The sequence below is a fragment of the Echeneis naucrates genome, chromosome 7 (genome assembly GCF_900963305.1).
Source record: "Echeneis naucrates chromosome 7, fEcheNa1.1, whole genome shotgun sequence".
Taxonomy (NCBI): Eukaryota; Metazoa; Chordata; class Actinopteri; order Carangiformes; family Echeneidae; genus Echeneis; species Echeneis naucrates.
In genome coordinates, this window is record NC_042517.1 from 9261064 (window position 1) to 9286060 (window position 24997).

Genomic DNA, 24997 nt, shown 5'->3' on the forward strand with positions numbered 1-24997 from the left:
GTGGGCTTGTTTTAATGATGTAGGTAGGGCATCGTTTTACGCGTTGACGTCTATTAAAGCCCGCGCGCCTCACTGCGACACGGAAACAGCGACGATCTGCGCAGAAATCAACCCGCAGCCGCTCTCAGCCGGTCGGAATCGAACCTCAGAGTCGTCTCGGCGAATAAAGGGCGAAGTCTCAGCGTGTCCCTCGTCCTTTATTTTGACGGTCAGATCGGGCCCCGGCAGCATCTTCCACCTCCGGCTGAAGGCAGCATCCCTCCTCCTCCTCCTGCTTTAATCTGCGCCATGGCCGAAGTCCCAGCGGAGTGCAACATAAAAGTGCTCTGTCGCTTTCGACCGCTCAACCAGTCGGAGATTTTACGCGGGGACCAGTTTCTCCCCAAATTCCAAGGAGACGACACCGTCGTCGTTGGGGTGAGTGAAGGGAGGCGCTTTGTTGTTGGGCCCTCATCAATAAATCATCGGCCGCTGGTCGTGCAGGGAAACACGATCGTTGCTGCAGCAAATAAAAAATATCACACCTTCTACGGAATAATCGGGTTTAATTCGAGATGACCAAGCAGAATATGTAGAGATTAATATGGGATAGGTGGCCCATTACCTGCCTGATAACAGCTGGGTTGGACTACACACTGTGATGTAATGAGATCACAAACATCCAATCATTTAAACTGTGGTGTAATGCTGAACGTGATCTTCAGTTGAATGGTTGTTTGTGAATGTGTAAATTTCTGCTTCTGTCTAATTAAGCTCTCCACAGTGAAGCACATCCAGGCTTCCTGCTCTCTGCTCTGTTCTGTGTGTACTGCTCAGGAGAGGCTGGCAGTGAAGTTTGGACATAGATCCAGATCCGATGACGCTGCATGTTCCCCTCACTCTGAAGCTTAATGTTATGTTTGTAAGGGTGGATGCATTTATGCATAATTCAGTGTCTTCCAGTCCAAAATGTGTTAGAGCTACACAGCTTTTCTCCAAAGCTGCTGGCTGTAATGTTGTCTGTGTCTCAGGGAACTCATTTTGTTCAAGACAATGACAAGATAATGACAATTATTCTCTAATGATCCTAAACATAATCATCTTCATTTAAAACTTTATCAAGAGTGAAAGAGCTGCCTGGGTGTTAGCTTCTTCTCTTTCTTCTTATCTTTTCTGTAAGACTCCAATCATGTGCACGTGTGCATATGTACCTGTTTTGTTCAGGATACCAGAAATAGAGAGAAGCTTTTTTTTGTTTGTTTTGTGAATAGGCTAAAATAATCCAACATTTTTTTGTATAGTTGAAATTGCAGCTCTTGCCTGAGGAGGCTTAAAGGAAACAAATATGTACTGTGAGGACAACGTACAGAGCTGAAAAGACCAACGTAGAGCAATAATGTTGGCACTTCCTCTAGCGATAATGGAAACATCTGGACCTGACCTTCCTCTCTCCTCGCTGCGTGTTGCTGGACAGCAGAGTCAGAAACTGATCTCTCTAATTGCCTAATGTGAGGATCAATAATCATAGGGTGATCTCATACACACTGACTGGCCTGCTTTCTCTTTTCTCCATCGCAATCTGTCTGTCTCAGTTTTTCTTCGATCTCTTGCCTCCTATTTAGTCAGCGTCTCTTCGATTCGTCTCTCTATCACTCATCCACCTCCATTTTTATGTCTCTTCCTTTACCTCCCACGTCTCCCCCTCCCTGGTTCTGGGCCTGAATATCTCTCTCTCGCACGCAAATCACTCTGTCATGGGGGTTGGTCTGAAGATGAGTCAGTTTATCAATGACATTTAATACAGCTCATGTTCTGACAGCTGGCATTATTGTGTTACGTTGTGCTCGCTGTATCAGATGGGATGGTGACATTCGGGGGTTTAATGGCCTCGTCCCTGCAGCAGGGACTGACAGGGCTGAGTCACTCTTCACTGTGTGACGGTGCTTCTTTGTATTTTAGGAGCTGACTTATTTGAGGGGACATGTTTTGAAATGACACATTATGATGAAAAAACAAAATGGCAAACTGCTAGGAGCATTAGGGGAGTCTGTTTTGTGAAAACCCACACTCAAGGACAGATGTTAGATGTTTCGAACAATTTAATATGTCGTCTCAATGCACTTTCTACTGAGCTCTGTAGTATTTTAAATGCAGTAAACAATATGCAAGCGCTTCATCTGTCTGTATTTCTTTTTGCCATATGCCATATGCTTGCCATAAGAGCCATATGAAAAGATCAATATCACTCCTATATATGTGCAGTGCATACCAAACTACAGATAGCCATAATGATCTTAGCACAAATAGAGGAAAGTGGGGGAAACAGCTGGCCTTGATTATGAGTGAAATGTTTCTGGGAAACCAAATGAAGTGACTTATTGATTGAACAAATGGGACTGGAGTCTTAGAGTGAGCTTTTATAGATTCTGGCAGCTTTTGCCTCATATTTCTCGACCTTGTGCTAAGATAAGCTAATTTGATTTATTACTAATTAAAACAGAAACACATAAACGCATATCCCATGAGACAAAGCTTCATGGGGGTGGCGCTCATTAATTAGCAAGAAACACATGAAATACAGCATGGAAGTAAACATTAACATGTTAATATTCTGCTGGACATGCTGGATACAGGGCTACTAATGAAGTTAGTCGTTGACTTTGTTATGTATTAAACTAGAAAAGGGGGATTTTTTTTTTTTTTGCTTGATGCATTCTCTGAGGTTGCCAGGTCCTGAACGAGGAAGCGCTCACTTTGTGCTGATGTCATCGTCTTTTGTTCGTCGTCTTTCTCTCTGTTCATCCTTTGCCTTGGTTTTGGTATGTTTATTGTTGGTTTGTGTTTGCTGCTGGTATCTCAATTTAGCAATTAGCTCCTCAGGAATAATAATGCTGACCTTTTACCGTTTTGCTATGCGCTTATTGTCAAGGGGATGAAAGCAGCATTGAACAAGTCATCTATTAAAAAGGGAGCAACACTAAATGATTTTTAACTCATATTAACCCTTTTAAAAATATTTTTACAACAAATATTAAAGTCAGGGCTGTCTGTCACACATGGACTCAGTTGGTTTCATTCAGCAGTTTTTAGCAATGCGCTGTTGATAACAGACCTGTTTTGTCCATTTGTGTTTTCTCAAAATCCATTTCAGCTGTCTGTCATAATTTTTCAAATCTTAAACGAAGATTGGTTTTTATGTTTTTGGTTTCTGTTGGATAGCGTAACATAACATAAAAATAATTTTTCCTAAGAGTTTTGACTCTCATGTCCTGTCAGGCTTCTTATTTCTGTTCTACATTTCTTGTTTTATTTTGTCTTCTCTGCTCTGGTCAAGTTCCCCTCCAGTTTGATAAGCTGCCCCGCCCTAATGTGTTGTACCTGTATCTCTTTGTCTTCCCTCATGTATTTAGTCAGTGTGCTCCCTTCTTTCAGTGCCATATTGTTTTGTTCCTTGTGTCAAACGTTCCAGCACTTCTTTAGCATTTCTGATCCCTGTGGTTTTTGATTCCTGCCTGTTTTTGACAAGTCCTTGCCTTCTCCCTTTGGTATCTCTGCTCTTGTGCTCTTCTGGTTTTAACCCTGGACTGCCTGGCGCCACCTTTTGAACTGCAGGATAAATATTGGGATTTTTCAACTCCACTCTGGTCTTGTCGTGCTTTTGGGTCCATTACCGCTGAGCCTTGTCATAGACATGTAAAGGCTTGACTCATTTTACAAAAGTGTATATGAATTTTTTAATGGTTGGAAAGGAGTCAGTCAGAGTCAAAGTTCCATGAGCTGTCCATTGCTGGATACCCCAGTTGGTCTAAGGGTCATTTCCCAAAGCTGGAAAAGATTTTTTATGTTATTTATTGATTTATTTGCAGAAATTTTGTGATGGTATTTGTAATTACAATATAGTATCAAAGTTGTGGTACATTTCTAATTACTTGACATTAATTGGCAGCTTAATTCATACGTCGTAACTCAGATAAACACACCTTCTGCGTAAAAAATAATTAGATATAAAACTAATTACTGAACTTTCCCTGAAATATTAATTGAAAACTGAGCAATTAAAGAAAATTTGGTGAAAACAGCTGCATTCTCTGTCATGTGCTTCCATTAACCCTTTGTTGTTTTTTCACAGGGGAGGTCCTATGTCTTTGATCGAGTGTTTCCAACCAACACCACCCAGGAGCAAGTGTACAACACCTGTGCCAAGCAGATTGTTAAAGGTATGAATGGGTTCATTCAAAATGCTTTATTTATTCCACAGTGCATGTGCAGCGAGCTCATTGTTGTTCCATTTTAACTCGTAGATGTTCTGTGCGGCTACAATGGCACTATCTTCGCATATGGACAAACCTCCTCCGGGAAGACTCACACCATGGAGGTAGAGTTTTCAAAACAATCAACATTTTCCTTTCCTTTATTTTATTCAATCAGTCAAATTTGTTCATCGGTTTAGCAAAAGTTTTGTACAACTGCTATATTTTAATATTACCTCAAGGAAGCCAACACATGGTCATCGTCTACATCTTGTTCTTTTACTGTAGTTAGATATTTGAGGATAGGATAGAGCCTTACTTTAATTTAACAGACATTAGATGAAAGTTTAATAGCATTATTTTTGTAAGTTTGCACCTTGTTATACATTTATCTGTGATTTCCCGCTGCAGGGGAAGCTCCATGACCCTCACCAGATGGGTATTATTCCTCGCATTGCTGAGGACATTTTCAACCACATCTTTGCTATGGATGAAAACCTTGAATTCCACATCAAGGTATGGTTATATGTTGTTTTACATTTCTTATGTATGCTATTATTTTATTTTGGCTCCAAAATTTAATTTCTTCCCCAACAGGTTTCCTACTTTGAAATCTACATGGACAAAATCCGTGACCTGCTGGATGGTCAGTGCCGATGAACTTGAATCTTTGCAGCAGTATTTTGGTTGAACAGACATATGATATATAGTGAAATTGATGCTACTAATGATTTTTTTCATCTTTAAGTAAACCAAAAGTGCTAATTTAAAATGTTTTCTGTTTTTAGTGACAAAGACCAATCTATCTGTGCATGAAGACAAGAACAGGGTCCCATATGTCAAGGTTTGTGAAAAGTAGTACTTCAGTGAAAATCTGAACCTGCAGGCTGTATTTGATTCTTGACATTGAATCTTTCTCATATTCTGCCTCAGGGATGCACTGAGCGTTTTGTCTCCAGTCCTGATGAGGTTATGGATGTGATCGATGAGGGAAAAGCCAACCGTCATGTCGCTGTGACCAGTGAGTCCTTGCTTCAGCTATTGCTCTGGCATCTTACAATACACATCAGTGCATTAATGTTACACGGCATACATCTGGTTACGTACAGTATACAGTGCATTCAGCAGGTGTGTATTAACTGCAGTCCGAGCTGAGAATAAAAGTAAATCTTTTTGCTGCTCTTATTCGACGTTGTGATGCACTGTTAGTTTTTCATCTGTGCCAGCAGTAGCCCCTCTCAGCTTGTTACTGACGGTTGAGTTCATGAAACCTATTATTGTTTCTTGTTACATAATGTTATTGTTAGAGCATTATGTAATTTTAGGCTTCAGTCTTTCTTATAAAAAGAAGAAAGATCTTGTCAGATGTAGTTCAATGAAATGACTGGCAGTGATGGACAGCTATTGTGGATTAGGAGAAAGTAAAGCAGCGTTTCAGCCCACAGACGTTTCCTCAGTTTAGGAGGCCAGTCTCTGACAGTGCAGGGGTTAACTGTATTTTTTAGTCTTTATAGATTGTTCTGTAATACCTGTGTTTTGTGTTGGCCTCTGTGCTGCTGACTCACTCCTCTTTGGTCCAGTAATAACATTGGACTGATGGCTGCAGGTCTACAGGTCAGAGCGAGGCTCTGGCTGCATTATACAGAACTTCATAATCATGTAGAACAGCAGCTACAACAGCATATGACCTAATTCACTGTTGGCCCAGTTATAATATGAATACACAAAATAAAGAAATAACCCAAACAAACTTTTCAAAACTAATAAGATTTTGTAATTAAGGGAGCCTTAGGCAGCAATTTACAATATTAGAAAAACAAAATACAGTAAAAAAAACATGTTTCCTTGTGGTGGAGTCTTGTGCTGACTCACAGTGTTCAATCCAACATGCAGACCGAAGAAAAAAGAACCGGATCCGATGAGTTTTGGGATCAGAGCTCAACAAAAACACCAGGATTGCTTTACTGTAAATAATCTCTTTCAGAGTTAACACATTATGTGCCTCAGTGCTCACTGCGCTAGTTTTCTTTACCACAGACATTCTTTGACAAAATATCAGTCATTTGATTTTCACCTTTTCCCCAACGTCACTGACTTAGAACTTCTTGTAATTTCAGCATGACAATTCTTGCACACTGCAGGACCAGACAAACATGAACTAGAATGACACTGCCAAGGTGTGGCCAAAATACAGATGAAACTGGTTTCAGTTTGTCAGATGGTCAATGAATTAGGATCTCCGGCCATAACAGCACTGAAATCATTAACACAGTTAACTACAAACAAAGTAGAGTTCATTTCCAGAAAGTACATTTACAGAAGGAAAATAATTTATTGTTTTTTATTAACCATAAGCACGTTTAAGCCAAAGTCGACAACAGGCATTTTTCTTCAACAGACTTAAAATAAAATGACTCAGTATGTAGACTCGGGTGTTTTTTGGGTGTAGAATTCTGCATCCCGTATCAATGTGTATATACATATGATCGTTCATCTCGTACAGACTGCAAGAAAATAAAACAGAAACAAGAAAACATTGTTGTTATAAATCATCCAGTCAGTTACTTGATATATGAGCAATGAGTAATGTGACTCACATTCTTCCTGCAGCATGGGGTTTGGCAGAGGACGCCGAATCTCCAAGTAGCTAAAGTGCTATAAATCTAAGATATATGCCTGTTGTTGTGACTCCTGAAACACTCTTGTTGTAATGGAGTTGTATAACAGCCATGTTTCCACATTAAGAACCAGAGGATTATTTTATCTTGTGTTTTATGAATTTTCTGTATTTGTGGTAGAGATGTGTGTTTAATAAATGGAGGCTAAGATAAATTTCACCATGGAGACAAATCAAAGAGTTGTTATCGGCTTAAAAAAAAAAAAAAGAAGAAGAAGAAGTTCAATAATTGCCAACCATTAAAGAAAGCTTTATTTAAACAATCTAATCACACATCAAACCAGCCCTGAAAATCGTCCAGCAGCAGAGCAGACTTGCTGAAAGCTGCGTCCCAGAGCAGCACAGTCTCCTCTGTTTCATCCTGGGTCTTGCTGACTCACTGTGCTGCAGAACAGTGTGCTGAAAGAGGACCGATGGCACAGCACCACAGACACTGAACTGATGCCCTCAGGTATCCTCTGCAGAGAAACCTGAACTTTCTCTCTGTGAGGAAGCTCAATGAAGTCAGAGACTGATTTTTGTTTGGACTCTGAAAGGGTAACGCCAATCTGCTGAAGTAATGACCTGTTAAAAATGGCAAAATGCACTGCTAGTATTTTCATGTTGTTATGAACCTATAAATAAAGAAATGGAGGAAAATCATGTCCTGTTCATTAATCAAATCAGAGAAAACAGCGATCCTTGTGAAAGTTTGATCAGTTCCCATTTGCAAACTTTTTTAGCACTGTCGTCAGCATCAGTTTGAGAAGACGTTAGTATCTGCTGTCAAATCTCTTTTCATTCTGTTTCTGTGTCTGTGCAGACATGAATGAGCACAGCTCTCGCAGCCACAGCATCTTCCTGATCAACATTAAGCAGGAGCATGTGGAAACTGAGCAGAAGCTGTGTGGAAAGCTCTACCTGGTGGATCTTGCCGGCAGCGAGAAAGTAAGAGGGAAACATCTCCCTTTAACTTTACTCCAAAACACTTCCAACACTTCAAACTTAATCATTGATTCTTATTTTGATTCCTCTTCACCTCTGTGTCTGTGGCTTTCTTCAGCATTGCGTTGCTAATTTTCGACTCCACCCTCTCTGTCTTCCTCTTTGTTCCAGGTCAGTAAGACTGGAGCTGCAGGGGCTGTTCTGGACGAGGCTAAAAACATCAACAAATCTCTTTCTGCTCTTGGAAATGTCATCTCTGCCTTGGCTGAGGGCACTGTAAGATATCTTCCAAAATGTGCCAGTTTTTTTAACAGTTAACAGACATATATTTGTTGGCTTCTTAATGAACTGCATCCTGCCCAGTCCCCACACCTTTTTGTTTTCCTTTACGACAACTCAACAGCCAAAACTGTCCCTGCCAATTAAAAGATTAGTTTGATGAGGTGCAGTCAATTTTTCACTTGAAAACAGCTTTGTAATTGGTGTGGATCCAAAATGGATAAAAGAAGAGCATTGTGAAAGTGCAAATCTTTGCTAAATTTAATCTTCTGTTGAATCTGCTGCAGGAAGTAGATGAAACACTTCTTTTCTTCTCCTTTGTTGCAATAGCGATAGTTGCTATAATTGTCCTCCTTTCTCCTCTTTTCCTTTCTCTGTGTATTCTCTCCTCTCCAACAGAAAACCCACGTGCCATATCGTGACAGCAAGATGACTCGCATCCTGCAGGACTCGCTCGGTGGCAACTGCCGTACCACCATGTTCATCTGTTGCTCTCCCTCAAGCTACAATGACGCCGAAACTAAGTCGACTCTGATGTTTGGCCAACGGTAGATACATCCGGAGATGCTGTCAAGGCATCTTTGAAAAAAATGTTCTTCTACATAATGTTTATATATTTGTATCTGAAATAACACTTGTATTTGCTCTTCAAAGCAGGATGTGGACCTAGTTTGTTCCTGGCCTATTAAAATGCAAATGACAGTAATGAAAGAAAGAAATTATAAGAAACACTATAATTTTGTCCGCACCTTCTTTTCTTCTCTTATGTATTTACCTCTCATACTGAAATGTCAAGTTGCCTTGAAACTATACTACCAACGTAGAACTTATTCTTGGAAAATTATCCAGTTTAAATGGCACAAAAATACTTATCATTAGGTCACGGTTACTTAAGATCACCTCAAAACATTGTCCTCTTTGTCTCCATCTTTGTCATCCTTGGTCACAGTGCGAAGACTATCAGAAACACCGCCTCCATCAACCTGGAGCTGACAGCAGAGCAGTGGAAGAGGAAGTATGAGAAGGAGAAGGAGAAGAACAAGAGCCTGAAGGACACCATCCAGAAGCTGGAGGCTGAGCTCAACCGCTGGAGAAACGGTGAGTTTCCCTCATTTTTGTTGTATTTCCGACCAAGACTGCTTTATCTTCGTGCCCTGTCTCTATGTCCTGTTTGTCCCTTCAGGGGAAGACGTGCCTGAGACGGAGCAGACTACGTCGGACATGGTGACCCGCATCGAATCGGTAGAGGAGCGCCCCATTTTGGACAACGACACCTCCTCCATTGTGGTTCGCATTTCTGAGGAGGAGCGCCAGAAGTATGAGGAGGAGATCCGCAAGCTGTACAAGCAGTTGGACGATAAGGTTCAAACACACAAACACAATTAGAATTTCCAATTTGAGACAATTTAGGTCCCTGACTTCTCGATAAGCTCTTCTATGATATTTTTAATGATAGATGCAGATGTTATTTTTACATTAAATATTGATGGTTTTTTTATCATGACAATTAATATGCTGAAATGTATTGTTAGCAGATTTATAAATGGAAAAATTTGAGTGAGAAATGTGACAAAAAAGTATGAAATTGTCTGTCACCACCATTCATGCTCATGTGTGAGCGCGTGTGGTCGTAACCTCGGTATGTATACGTACAGGATGATGAGATCAACCTGCAGTGCCAGCTGGTGGAGAAACTGAAGCAGCAGATGCTGGATCAGGATGAGGTGGGTACATGCGACTTCACGGTGAGAAGTCAAATGTCATGATGTAGAGAAAGAGCATTTTCCTCCTCCTCTTTTTTTTAACACCACGTCTTCCTCCCTCCAGCTCCTGGCCTCATCCCGCGGTGACGGGGACAAAGTCCAGGCTGAGCTGGGCAGGCTGCAGGTGGAGAGTGACTGCGCCAAGGCTGAGGTGAAGGAGGTGCTGCAGGCTTTGGAGGAGCTGGCCATCAACTATGACCAGAAGAGCCAGGAGGTGGAGGAGAAAGGCGTGCAGAACCAGCTGCTGGCTGATCAACTGGCCCAGAAGATGGTACGACTGAAGAGGCCTAGTGCGAATTTGAGATTAGCGCGATAAGATTAAATGAAAGTGAGAGATGAGATGAGATTAGACAGGCGCACCATGGAGACCAGCACCATGGAGACCAGCACCAGACATCACACATCATTTACAAAAACCACAAGGTTTACCTTACTGCCTTACTGACGTTTTTGATTACGTTAGGTTTGTTTTTTTCTTTGTTTGAATCTGTCCTGGATATTCACGAAATGTTCACGGATCCTTGCTCTCTTTGTCTGTGACAGGCCAGCCTGATGGATCTTGAGACGGAGCTATCTCGTATGCAGGAAGTGAGTGGGCAGCAGAGGAAGCGTATTGCTGATGTCCTCAACGGTCTGATGAGGGACCTCAGTGAGTTCAGCACCATTGTGGGCAACGGGGAGATCAAGCTGGTGAGTTGAACGGTGAGAAGGTAAAATGCACACCTAGCTGCACAGTATACAGCCTTGCAGCACCTGGAGCAGAGCTCAGCATTTAACACCATCATCCCAGACATCCTCACATCCCTGCTCCTGGATCGTGGACTTCCTCACACGCCATGCCCAGTCTGTTAAACTTTGCACCCATTTCTCCTCCACACTATCTCTTAGCTAACTCTTAGCACTGGACACTCCCTCTATACTTTCGACTGCACACCCACTTCCACATCAACCGTCATAATCAAGTTTGCAGACGACACAACAGTCATCAACCTTTTTTCAGGAGGGGACGAGACTGCCCACTGAAATGAAGTCCAAATATTGACCGTGTGGCGATCTGCAGACAACCTTGACTTAAACACAAATAAAACCAAAGAGCTGATTCTGGATATCAGGAAGACCACGGACAACCACCTGCCTCTCTTCATTAAGGGTGACTGTGCGGAAGTGGGTCAAAGCCACAAGTTTCATACACATCACAAACACACTCTCCTGGACAGCACACACAACTGCTGCAATCAGGAAGGCAGCTCAACACCTTCACTTTCTCAGTGGCCTGAGGAAACATTACCTCAGCGGAGCAGTGATGGTAAAAAAAAAACTCACACAAACAGACTCCTGAATAGCTTTTTCCCCAGAGCCAGCCGGTCTCATCACAGTGACAAACTAGAGAAACAATGTGCAATAGGGATCAACTGTGAAACAGTGCTGCTAACATGGTGCGATAACGGTTTCTTTTAATAATTTCTAATAATGTTTTTAGTCAAGCCTTAAATTTCGACTGTAGAAATCCAATTATTTCATTTATTCGTATTTACTCTTATTTGTATGCTTGTGCATTGCCATGATGTGCTGCTATGTGATTGCCACTGTGATGAGCTCCTACAATTTCACTATATCGGTTACACAATGGCAATAAAAGCATATAATCTGATACAACACAGACGGTGTGCGTTCTTAATACCTTTCCTGTATGTTCTGTTTCTCTCATTTTTCTGCAGCCGGTGGAAATCAGCGGTGCAATCGAGGAGGAGTTCACTGTTGCTCGCCTCTACATCAGCAAGATCAAGTCTGAGGTGAAGAGCATGGTGAAGCGTTGCCGCCAGCTGGAGAACATGCAGCTGGAGTGCCACCGCAAGATGGAGGAGACTGGGCGGGAGCTCTCCTCCTGCCAGCTCCTCATCTCTCAGGTGAGCGGAGGGTGGCCGGGGGACAGAAAGGGAAGGGATACACTTCGATACACAGGAATAAACTGAATTTGGATATGTTTTGTATGGATGTTTGCGTCTGCACAGCATGAGGCCAAGATCCGCTCTCTGACGGAGTACATGCAGAGTGTGGAGCAGAAGAAGAGGCTGCTGGAGGAGAGCCACGACTCCCTGAGTGAAGAACTGGCCAAGCTGCAAGACCAAGGTAACACAGACAATGGATTTGGCTGAGCAGTCTTCCTGTTTATGCAATGCTTATTTTGTCTTGAACTTTTATTATGTCATCATTTTGAATGTCTTTTCCAGACAACTCTCTGATTGAGGAGAAGGACGGAGAGAAGGGTGAGACTGAAGAAGGAAATGTGAAGGTGAGAGTCAGTCATAGCATGCAGAATAATATTTGAAATGTTCAAATTCTGTTGAAATTTTTCCTTGATAGATGGATTGATACGCTCATTTGTTCCTGCGGGGAAATTAATTTGCAGAAACAATCCCACAATATTTCACATCCAATACGTATATGAAGTTATAGAATACCTTAGTTAGGACTGAAGAGAACATTCCTAAGCTATTTTATATGGGACCAGGTGGGCATCCTGTTCATTGTCCATGTTTAGGATTCTGACGGATAATAAAAAGGATGACTTTATCAGTTTTAAATTTTTTACTGCCGAAGTCAGCTTCTTTTAAGAAACATTGTGCATTCACTCTTTTTGCATCCAGAAGACTATTCGTCAGCAAGGAGAATCTCACCGCGGCGTTCATCACAAGCAGCTGACCCGCCTGAGGGATGAGATCAACGAGAAGCAGAGGATCATCGACGAACTCACTGAGTCAGTGACCAATTTAGTTTGTTTATTACTCAAAGATATTCATCATTACATACTATCATTATTATTGATGGTAAATGATACATATATTTTCAGACATTTACACATTATCTGTAAACTAAACAATGGGATTAAATTATCCTTTTAATCTAATCCCCTGCTGTTGCTTCACACCTCCAGTCGTAACTCCAAGTTGGGGCTGGAGCTGGCTCAGGTTCGTGCTGACTTTGAACACCTGAAGAGTCAGGACAGCACCAAGAGCGAGCGTCTGGAGGAGCTCTCGTAAGTGTTGGGGAAGGTCCATGTTTTCATACCTGAGAACAAAGGTCTGATTGCACACGACGAAAGAATGTGTGTTTGCTGGTCTTTTCGGGATTATTCCTTTGCATGGTAGACAATGTTAGAGGAGTGACTCGAAACAGTTCAGTTCGCCTCCTATTAAATTCCAGACCGCTCAAAACGTAAAACGTTACAATGTCCTAAAGTAAGATTCCTACACAGATTCCTGCACGAACGTCATGAGCAGACTAAACAGGACTTGAAGGGTCTGGAGGAGACTGTTGTAAGTACAATACCTCCACCTGCCTGCATCTCTCCTGAGACAGTCTTCTCTGTTTTATAGTGTGCAGGCTCGTCTTCCTAACCTGTTCTCCATCTGTCTCTCCTCTAGGCCCGCGAACTCCAGACCCTCCACAACCTGCGCAAGCTGTTCGTTCAAGACCTCACGTCGCGGGTTAAAAAAGTGAGCAGCAAATATAGAACAAGAGAAGACAGTGACTCTATTTTTTCTTTTACAGCCTGTTATGACTTAATAACCAAAGTGTAAATATTATTCTCTATCCCTTCTGCCCTTTGGATATTACACTATGTATGTGTGTGTGTGTGTGTGTGTGTGTGTGTGTGTGTGTAAAAGTGGGATAAAGGAGTTAATAGATGTCTATGAAAAGTACTGAGCAATTAAATCTTCTCATTTCTGGCCATTTGGTGCCAAGAATGTCTTCTGGAAGGTCAAAGTCAGAGGATTATAAATGTGAATAGTACAGTAAAAAGGTTCTGGTCTTTATGAACTCATTGTCCACCTCTGGACAATATTATAGAATTATAGAAAACGTCTTGCTTTTTGTTTTATCTTGTCTTTGCGCTGTCATCGCTTCTGCAGAGTTCCGAAATGGAGCCTGATGATAGCGGGGGGTCTTGCACCCAGAAGCAGAAGATTTCCTTTCTTGAGAATAACCTGGACCAACTTACAAAGGTTCACAAACAGGTGAGAAACACATGAAAACGATTACTAATGTAAACACCATCCACAGTTTGGACTCCAGTTCATATTACAAATGGAAAAAAACTCAGCTTTAATGACCAAACTCTCACAAGTATAAACATTTCTTTCAAAGGTTGGTGGAGGGCAGGAAGGAATTAATGAATCAAATGGACTTGGGTCATAAAACAGTTGCTTTTGTGTTGTTAATTCAGTTTCGCAACCGCAAAAGTTGCCTTTGACTCCTCTGCTGATTGGCTCACTCTCTTTCTCCCGTCCAGCTGGTTCGTGACAATGCAGATCTGCGTTGTGAGCTTCCAAAGCTGGAGAAACGTCTTAGGTCTACTGCTGAGAGAGTTAAGGCCCTGGAGACTGCACTGAGGGACGCCAAGGAGGGCGCAATGATGGACCGTCGCCGCTACCAGCAGGAGGTCGACCGCATCAAGGACGCCATGAGGGCAAAGAACGGCATGCGACGCCCCCATGCAGCACAGATAGGTACTGCATTGAAGTCTGATGACTTGATTAACGTGTCTGCGGCCTTAAAAGGGGGGCAGATGTCTGCGGATGTAAAGTATCCGAAATGCACGATATATTTCACGATTTTCTTTTATACAGTCACCCAGCTGCATTCCAGTTGACCCCTGTCTCACGCAACTTTTATCATCCTGACAGCCAAACCAGTGAGACCAAAGCAGCTGCCAGTTTGCTCGCCCACAAACCCTTTCTACACCTACATCCGTGCCACTGAACATGCCAACACCTACAGCAACGCCCTCTTCCAGAACAACATGACACAACCGAGCTCTGCCAGCGTCAACTGCAACCCCAACTCTGTCCAGAGCAACACGTGAGTTTGAAGCCTGTGTTCTGATCTATGTGGTCGCGTCCGTTCATAATGGCTGCTCGTCCAGTCTGGTAACACGGACTCTGCACATGGGACAGTTATTGACAAGATGAATCCCATCTTGGTATTAGACTGTGACAAGTCATCGGTTCTAACTTCACATACTGTGCTGGTGTTTTCTGTTTTGTCTTGGATGTTTTCCAGAGTTTCCACAGCACTGGGCTACAGAGCAGGCAGATATAATGGAGACATACTGGAGTCCTACCCACTCAACATTGACAACGGTAAGTAAAGAGTGCACATGCACAAGCTGACATATTTGTTTGTAGGATGAATTATGAGAAAATTGTTGGTTTTTATAGTGGTGTGTACATTCTTTACTACATTACACTATCAATGGCCATATTATGATATAATTAGTCAACGAATAATATATATTAACATTGCTAAAGTAGTATTAAAATCTATGAATGACTAAAATCTGAGCACTGTTCTTTTCAAACAGGTAACAGCATCAGTGAAACAAGAGACATCAATGACAACAGGTGAGCATGTCAGAACATAGGAAGATTGGTGTGTTTATGGTTTTTGGTCACTTTAACTGACTTAAGCCTGAATTAATAAAGAAAATATTAGGAAAACAGCTTTAGGTGTGGTTCAAATTCAAACCTTTTCTAATCAATTGACTTTGTCAGTTTGGCGTCAGATTTTTATAGGATGTTAAATTCATCATTTAGTCATATATGCCCTTATATATAACAGGAGTGAAGTTCACTGTGGCAGCGAAGTGGATGATTCAAACAGGCACTACATCATTCAGCAGGAGACAGCAGCAAGTTAATGCCATGGTACTAAAACACACACACACACATATTTAAAATCTTCCTAATCAGTGCAGTTGTTTTTGTTAGAAAAATGGTTTGCACATCGATTCATATGCATTTTCCTGAATTCATCATCATTTAATATGACTTCATTATAAAAGAATCAGTTTAAAGCAACGTAGATGAAAAAATTCTCTCTGTTAAAATCTTTTTTTTTTTTTTTTTTATGAAGTGAGCTAAAAGATTCAGGTCTTCTGAAATGGCTCTCTTTGCTGCCCCCCAGTGGTGTATCTTTTCATCTTTCTGCAGTGATGAGACGCCTAAACCGAATTAAATTACAATTTAGCCCGTAATGAGTGCAACAAAACCAAAACAAGCAAAAAGATTGATTTAATTCAAAGGGCAGAGAAATGCAACTTTTCCATTAACGTTAATTCAATCATCACAGCATTAAGGGCATTTCTGTGATTCTCCAAATAAAGACTTTCTCTTATTGTGTCTCTGCAGAAGACGACCAAACACTGTACCCATCCAAGGACCCTTCCCTCCCATCTGCATGCAGCCTCTCTCCCCTCCACTGCATCATTGATGACAATGACCATGAAGATCTGTAGCCATGTAGTCCTCTAACTAGAAGAACCCCCCCACCCCCCTGCTCTTATGGTGACCACTTTCATCCCCAGGCTTGGATTTCAGTCCCTTTCAGTTCAGTCAGTGGAACATATACATCAAATCCAGTTTTTTTATTGAATTTGCACCACTATAGACAACAAATGTAAAAAAATTTAACTAATGCTGATTGAAGGTGTTTGAACTGAAGTTGGGCTGACTCCATCTCTGATTATTTAGTACATACATGTTGTAAATAATAGTCATGTATACTCCAGTAGAGGTTTTTCGACCAGCAACTGTTTGTGGGAATGCACAGCCTCCACCGTCCCCCTGCACACATCTTCTTAAGGGCATCATGTGGATGACATACTATAGGCAGACATGACCTTTTTCTCTGTCCTAAATAAGAGTACAGCGTGTGACGCCAGCTTGTAACAGAAGACCCACAATCTCCATGCATGTCGCTTAGCGGGTTAGCTTTCAAATCTTTGCATGTGTCATGATTCCACTCAGGAGCTGGTATGCTGCGAGTGACCCATCTGATCGACTTTGACAGATGTCACAGAAAGACAGAGCTGGCTTCCCTTAATCCTTGTCCTGGTCTTAGTGCTTTAGATTTTCTATTTTCAACTAAATTGTAGTCCAACACTGGGTTGTTGAGGCTTTATCACAGGAAAAATGATAAAAACTGCATCTAGTTTTTATTTTCAGAGAAGAATCAGATGTAAATTGTGGGAGGGAAATTCAGCCGAGGCTGTTTAAGAGAAACCTTTTGTAATTGCTTTGATACTGTGATGTTGCAGCTGTATGATGCCATTGTAACTTCAGGTAATGCTGCCCCTGCCCTTTTAATGTGGCTCCCTCCCTGCATTGCACCCACAACTTGAGTCTCCTTTTTACCAAGCCTTAATAAGAGCTGTTTTCACATGATCAAACTAACACGCTGCCGTGTGCATACATTTGTAATTACTACCTCTAGATCTACTCATCATACATTTATCACAATAGACAACGATTAAATTTTTTTCCAGTGCGAAATGCAAATAAGATATAAGAGTTTCTAGAGTAACTTGCTACTAAAGCTTTAGGTGTAAGTAGATTTAAAAGCTCTTTTTAGGGCAGTTGTTTTTTCCTCCTGCAAGTTCCTTTTCCATTATATCCCAAAATCAGAGCTCCCCAGAGTGTTGCTATGACTTCATACTGCTGGAGAGTATCTTCAAGTCTTGGTTCATCACATCAGTCCAGATCAGAAAGATCAAATGTCAACCTGATTGTCAAAGAAGATATGTACAGCACCGATATTTAAATATTACCCTGAACTTTCACATTCTTCACCTTCTCTAAGTCAGCAATCAGAGCCGGTAGATTAACAACATTTGACCTGTTAAGAGTGGATGGATGCTGTTCAGTGATTCAGTGATTCAAGTTGAGTGATCTGATATGTGAACTAGTTCCCAGCTGAGCAGCCACCAGTTTGGTGTGGACACATAGTTCAACAGAAGCCTGTGGCAGACCACCGGATCATGCTGTTATTCTTCTCTTAAAAATCCTGACCAACCAATCAGGATAGAAGGAAGCAGCGTGTCTTGATTGGGTGAGATGATGAGATAAACACGTTTTACTTGAGCAGAGTCACTGAGATAAAGGTCAGATTAGAGCAGAAGTGTGTCTTTCCTAAAGCAAATGGACGTAACAGCCAACAATAACAAAAAAACTGTGTTTCTATGCTTGGAGAATTTGGAACAATTTGAAGTGAAAGGGTGATGTGGACAGTATTTTGAAGCTAAATGTGCCTTCTAAGATTATAAATTAAGTTAAATTAGAGAGTCCTAATTTAGATTTAATTTATATTTTGTGTTTACACTTTGACCATACATTTAATACCAACTCAAATGTTTCTGATCTGATCGCTCTCATTGAGCCCCACTTGCTATTTGACAAACAAAATATTCTTATATTCAAAACTATTTCTCCATGTAAGGTTCAGTACGTTAAGTTGCATGACCAGACATGTTGGATTTAAGGCCAGGTAGGATCACCGTAGGATCAGTCCTCATTCATGTCAGCATTGCTCTCCAGTTTTTCATCACATTAACATCTCAGGGCCTCACATTCACAATCATATTGACCACAGGCCACCACCACCATCTTCCTAATCAACTTTACACCCTGTGATCGCAGATGAACAATCAGGTCAGGTGTGTTCTTTGAGGCTGAGCAGGGGAACAGGATGATGAGTCTAACACAAGAATAACATCATTTTATACATACGTAACATTTCCATTCTAGCACATGACATTTACATTAAATGATCCCTCAGACGCACCCTGGTCAAACCCTGCTGTACGTGTCCAAGCAGACCCTCTATTTGGCGTCATGTTTAAAATGTAATAAATAATTTTAAGGGAGGGGGAATATGTACTATACTGTCACCTGCTGTTCCACTGTCTGATTTCAACATATCTACAATTTTTGTGCTATATACTGCTAATCTTGTAAGTAACATAGTGTGCCATGAAACAGTAAAATGCAAACGCAAGGTACACGTTAACTTTGTTCAAAGAAATGTTTGTTTTATTTATTTCTGTATGCCAGTACTGTAGCGTCAACATGATCGTGTGAAAAATCACCGTGCAAAATTTCTGTACATATAGACTCATAATTATGCTGTAATGTATGTGAACCATTGTGTTGTAGTAAGACGTTCAATAAACTTGTAGAAAGGAGTTTGTAAAGGGCATCATTTGAGTCCAAAGTGACCGAGCAGGTCATCCTTCACTGTCATCTGATTATGTCTCTATCTTGTGGATTAAAGGGGTATTACAACGCTCATATAATTAAGAAAAGTCAGTTCAAAGGCAAACATATATTTTTTTATTTTTTTATTTTAGGCACAGTCTTAATATCTATAGTCTATAGTGTTTGCCAACTATATTGTAAATGTGTGACTCCAGTGAAAACTGATGTGTTGGGAGCTTGATGTTATTGCAACATCTGACTTTAACAAGAAATTAATATTTTGTAGGGAATAGTTGCCAGAGTATGGCTTAAAAAGGAAGATGGCTGTTGAATATAGACTAAATCCAGGACAGTATCAACAATAAAGCTCTACCAGCGCATATAAAGTCAAGTAAAGCAAGTTCCTCTGGCCTGTAGTTCACTTCATAATAGATATGTAATGTGGGAACTTTGCAAATAATTATTAAAAAATGCAATTCTCCATGTTTACAGCACTATATGAAAAACCTCTCAACATGGGTTTGTGGAGGCTTTATCAGTCTAGTAACACTTTGCATACCTTTATATTCATGGGGTGTAAGAATAATGAAGATTGATCTACAGCTATGTGGACCTTTAATTCATAATAATAAATCCTGCAAGTCTGAGATTGTAAGATTAAACGCTGTGGTTTTTTCATGATCCACAGATTCTTAAGAAGTGATGAAACCATACAGGAACTTCCTTTGTGCCTTTTTCTATTATAATAAGCTGCTCTTCATCGTTCCCACGAGAAAGGAAGCAGTGTTGTAAACAGCCGTGGCATGTGAAGCATCTTCATATTGCAATCTGTAGTGTGTGTGTGTGTCTGTGTGTGCGTGTGTTGTGGCATGTCCTTACAATAACACACAGACATTCAGCTAATAACAATAGCACCCAGAAGCTGTTGGAAAATTGAAGGTCCTTCATTGGGACAGGAAAGGAGAGGAAAAAAAATATACGTTCCATGATTTATCATATTTATTCTGCAGCTTTATTTGAGTAATAAGGACACAGTTAAATTACAACCTACATTTCCAATGTTCAAATAATCCAATTTTAAAAAATCCATGGTCAAGCTGCCACAAATTAGGAATCAGTTTAACAGGTTCTTTAAGGTTTCTGCCTCATGAACCTGTTAGAAAGCTCTTCAGTCTGGGTTTTCCTGCAGCCTCCAAAAGTAAAATGAATTCTAGTTTACAGTTGCCTTTCATATTTCATACTTTTATTTTATTTGAAAAAATGTATTTACATTTCCACGCAGACACGGAAGTACATAAGACTGTACAGTCCCCCTTTTGTCACAAAGAAGCACCTTTAGTTTTTTGTTTCCACGTGCAAAGTTGTTTGTGAATATTCAGATAGAGCACACTGACTGACTGGGTAAAAAAAAAAAAAGTTGTCCATTTCATCACCACCCAGTGAGGACGGCTGCTCATTGACTTCCAGCAGCCGTGCGCGCACCTCAGCTGCGCGCTCCCGCTGCCCCGCGGAGCACACTTTGTGGCACCCAGAGGACGCCGCGCTGCTGACCCGAACAACAGGAGCCGAGGAGGGACACCTCCGCAGGCCCAGGTGGGCACATACAGGCCCGGTTTGACTCCAGCACCGCCGCCGGGAGGGACACGGACGGAGAGGACACACGGTAAGTCCCTCCACGACGCGCTCAGTCATGTACTGCTGAACTAATCCTGCTATGAAATGCTGTCTGTCTGAAGTTGGCACCGTTGTGACTGATGATGATGATGATAGTGGTCTATACTCTCTGTAGTGGAGGAGCCCAGCGCTGTGTGATAATGTCCAAACATCACTGGAGCTGTAGCTTCATCAACAGTCACTGTTAGAGCTGCACACTGAAACATTTTTCAATCCATGTGTCAGTCCAAGACATCAGCACGCACAACATTGTGTTTCCTCACAACAGCAAAAGTAACATCTAAAGAAGATTTATTAATCCACGCAGATATTCTTTTAATCAGAAGCCAAACTTACCGACTGTCTGCTCCGCTGGCACTGAGTTACATAAACTGATGATGTGGTGACTCTCACACACACCCACACAGAGGATGGTGTGCTGAAATGCCACTCATCTGGATCAAAATTAGCATGATTGAAGGTTTGCTCCTCTCCTGATATTTGATCTTTGTCACTGCAGCTCAGGCTATTTCTACATGAAGGGAGATATTTGTGAAGAAGTCACTGACCTGATGTTTTGCACTGTCACCTCTGAGGTTTTGATTATTTCAAATGAGCGCATTGCTTCATGTCTTATAAAAATGAAAGACTGTCAGCATCTTTGATGAGCCAATTTGGACTAATGCGTTGTTTCAGAAATTTAAATAAATAATTTTCATCTTTTGAAACGTTGGACATTTTTGCCTGTTAGAGCTCTACAATTTTTGCCCATCATATTTGGCTTATGGTGGAAATTTCTCATTACTTGTGATACTAGAACTAAACATGACGCGTAAAAAGTAATGTAAAACAATAGCAGAATGACTACCTGCTGTTTTCCCTATGTTGTTTCGTACCTAATGTTCATTGCACCTCTTGGGTGACCTGAAATGTGTAACCAGCTGTTACTGTCTGTCTGTGTGGCAGCGTCTTCTCAGCTCTGAGGCTTCTCCTCTGCTGTGTGGGCAAGGTTATAAATAAGAGGCTGGAGGCTTTTTTTCGTGCATGTGTGTTGTTTAACCAGCTGCTGTGGAGGTTTGTTTGTCTCTTCAGAGGGAGTGCAGGTGTACTTGCTGGCCTGTAGATGCTGTTCTCGGGCCTGTTTTAAGCACCCCCCCCCCCCCCCCCCCCCCACACACACACACACACACACACACACCCGTCAGCACTTACCACCCTGTTTTCAGTCTGTTTGTGTTGGGTCCCCATCACCTGTCGCTCTTTGTGTGTGCGAGACAGTGTCAGACATTTTAATGCTTTTTCCTCATAATCATTCAAAGTGAATCATAAAAGGTTTTCTGTCTATTGACGTGCAGATGTAAGAAACATGGGTTTAGTTTTGTTTGTGAAAACATGAAGGCTGTACCAGTTATTTGAGAGTTGGAGAGGTTTAAAAAGTTTAAAAATATATATATATATTTTTTTTTTGCTATTTCTGATCTCCTTAGGGGTGTGTGTGTGTGTGTGTGTTCGTTCTTGTCTAGGCTGGAAGAAGCTTGGGAAAGTGGCCCCAATTTTGCAGGGCAGACCACCATCAGTGACAGATCCAAATATTGACAGCGTGACATGCACAGTATTTAACAGAAGTGAGTCACTGTACTCACATGTGCTCATAATGGGTTTTATCAAATTCTTTCATTTCATGCCATCGATTACTACTTTAAAGTAAATGTATGTTTTTAGTGTTACTGAATATAAAAATGGAAAATGTAGCATCCAAATGGTAAATGTAAATACATACTGTAGACTATACAGAAAAGAAGGGTTAGCATTTAATGCATTTAATATTTTCAAAGTACCGTTCATAAGGCTGCCAGACTGTAAAAATGTTGGTTTATCATATGTGTGACAGTAGAATAGCTATGGAGAAGCTAATCTTCCTGCTTAGACCTAACTAGGGGCAATTCCTTGGCCACACCTGTTTATCCAGCCTGAAATGTTTTGGGGAAATAACCTTGTTTTTTGAGTTGCCAAGACCTGGAGCTGAGGATTGACACCACTCTTGACAACTGTGGGGTAAATGTAAAGCTGGAGTCAGCTGTCGATCTTGGCTTAGCACAAACATGGCGGATTAATGGCAGATTGATCTATCAGCTGTTGTCTGTGAGCGGTGAACAATTTCTTTTAGGGAAGTCAGTCTGGTGTGATAGAGAGATGAAGTGAACTACTAAAACGTGGCTCTGATACACACTCTGTCTTTGAGATGCTCTTAATTCAAAGAAACCACAGGAGGATGTGTCTGTGCACTCAGGCTGCTGTGTGTTAGCGCTGCGATGTACAACTTTTTCTCCAGGCCAGCTGAGACTTGAAATTCAAGGTTGTGATCATATGGGAGTGAGAGCATCAAGACCAGCCTAAGGAACATGTACTGTATGAGTCAAACATAAAGGTCCATAAGAACTCGCCAGCAGGGTGATATTTTCTAAAGATTACATCCTTTGGTCAGTAAATGCAACACAGCAAGCTGTTTTAGAATAAAACTTGTCCTTAGTTTTATTTATTGTTTCATCTTTGTGGGTCATCTTTATTTGTCACGCTCTTAAGTTTAACATCCCAGCTTCCTACACTTCCACTGCAGTTATGTTTTGTTTTTTTTTCCCATACGGCGACTGTAGGTGTACGGCACGCACACGGAACAATATGTTTGGAAAAAGAGAAAAAATCCAGCCTGACAGGCTTTTTCTGAGTGATTTTCTGAGTGATCCAAACCACTCATGGTGATTGATTGGCTGGCAGGGTCAGCTCCTGAGGAGGCTGTGAGGGGTCACCCAGACAGTTGGATGATCAAAATAGATGCCTCTCCGTCACCCCACTGGGTCAATTTGTGTCTCACAAGCCAGAGCAGTTCCTTTAAAGCAGATCCTGAATCACACAGACTACAGTATATTGGCACAGTGTGTTAAAACTGGTTGAGTTTGTTTTGTTTTTTCTCTCTCTCTCTCTCTCTCTGTTGCTCTGTGCTGTACCATTCTGACTTAAACGTCAATGTGGTATAATAAAACCAAGACACTGAGCAGTTTTATATATTGGAGTTGCAGCTGTAATGATGGCATTTTGTAAAGTGGGCCAGTTGACACAGAAGTTCCTCACTCTGCTTATAGTGTTGTTGGACCACACTGTAGTTGGACTTGCTTCACTTAAATAGAAAATGTAAAAAATTTTAGCATGTCCTGAAGTTGTTCTCCCAGACTGGACTGGACTGAAGCATCAGCCATGCTGGTTTCTGGGTGCAAACCAATGTGGGTACGGCTTACAGCCTTGTAGAGAAACCATAGGATTTTCTGCAAGCTGCTTTCCTGGTCCATTGACCACAGATTACAGATGGTAAAATACACTAACAGGAATGAAAAACTTGTGGTTAGTAACACGACTATTCTCCGAATCTGGACAGATAATAGATCTGTTGCTGTAAAAACAAACAATGAGAGAAGGAATAAGACAAAAGTGGATTCTGTTGCAGCTGACAAAGTCTGTGTTGCAGCTCCAACACAAGCTTCTGGAGCTCTTCAGGTCTTAAGAGAGGAAGATTGTCCTGATCCACATCTCTTTTTCTGCAGAAGCAGCTAATGTCTACTAGTCACAGTCTTGTGTATCACAAGAAACAGCTCAAGGAATGTCCAAAAAAGTTTAAGAAAACTGAAACAGCCAATCACTCCTTGAGCTGTCATTACATAGACTTCCTTTGGAGCTCAGCTTTGACCTCTGGTTGCTGAGTGGAGGAAATGCATCTCCAGCTAAGTTAACTGCTTTACAGAATGGTAATGAGGTGCTGGCTGCCTATGCCAGAGCTCCAGAAGACGCATGCTTGAAGTGCTGGGGATGCTGGAGGCAAAAATAGAAGGCCAGGGCTTGAGGTGCATTTGTTTCCATCTCTGTGGGGGATTAGCAGATTCTAAACACTTTGTTCCTTTTAGTCTATTGTAACAAAGTACCCTGACTCATGAACACACACGCTTTTAAATCTGCCCTCACACTCTGTATCGTTCACTTTGCTGCTTCCAAATACAGTAAAGAAAGCGCTAAATGGCTTGTTTTATTGGCTCTATCTGTCTGTAGCCGATAATGGTCCACGTTCACATCCACATTGAAGAGAAACAGATAATCGATTAAGGATTGGTCCTGATAACTATGAATTATTTTGTGTTGTATGTTGCTTTGTATGGAAGGTGTCACACTGAAATCAATGCTGGTTATATTAAAGATTAACAGTACATTCAGAAAGTGATCAGACCCTCAAATTCTTTCTCATTTAATATTGCACTTTCATGCTAAAATTTGTGAGAAAAAAAAAATCCCTAATCAGCCTACACTCACTTTTTTCCAAATTGCGGAAATTGTTGAATTCCTGAAATATCAAATATGAAGTATTCTAACTGTTTTTTTTTTTTAATTTAGGAT

General features: G+C 41.2%; 1 protein-coding gene across 1 annotated transcript; it reads left to right on the forward strand.

Moving 5' to 3' along the window:
* The first annotated feature begins 150 nt into the window (after nt 1-150).
* Nucleotides 151-16474, forward strand: kif5aa (kinesin family member 5A, a). Its single transcript, XM_029505904.1, has 29 exons — nt 151-417; nt 4109-4196; nt 4281-4354; nt 4641-4745; nt 4827-4875; nt 5018-5073; nt 5163-5250; nt 7709-7833; nt 8002-8106; nt 8509-8657; nt 9059-9207; nt 9293-9471; nt 9765-9833; nt 9937-10143; nt 10416-10562; nt 11591-11779; nt 11885-12002; nt 12104-12165; nt 12524-12630; nt 12808-12909; nt 13129-13189; nt 13298-13369; nt 13787-13891; nt 14167-14383; nt 14561-14735; nt 14937-15016; nt 15238-15277; nt 15495-15580; nt 16064-16474. Exons 1-28 carry the CDS (start codon nt 289-291, stop codon nt 15571-15573), a joined length of 3126 nt encoding a protein of 1041 aa, XP_029361764.1. The 5' UTR covers nt 151-288; the 3' UTR covers nt 15574-15580; nt 16064-16474.
* The last annotated feature ends 8523 nt before the right edge of the window (nt 16475-24997 follow it).

Excerpts from the sequence above, each read along its gene's own strand:
- kif5aa (XM_029505904.1), top strand. The coding sequence starts at position 289 with ATGGCCGAAGTCCCAGCGGAGTGCAACATAAAAGTGCTCTGTCGCTTT. Across the intron at positions 10,144-10,415 it reads ATCAACTGGCCCAGAAGATG|GCCAGCCTGATGGATCTTGA; the intron begins GTACGACTGAAG and ends TGTCTGTGACAG. Across the intron at positions 12,166-12,523 it reads CTGAAGAAGGAAATGTGAAG|ACTATTCGTCAGCAAGGAGA; the intron begins GTGAGAGTCAGT and ends TGCATCCAGAAG.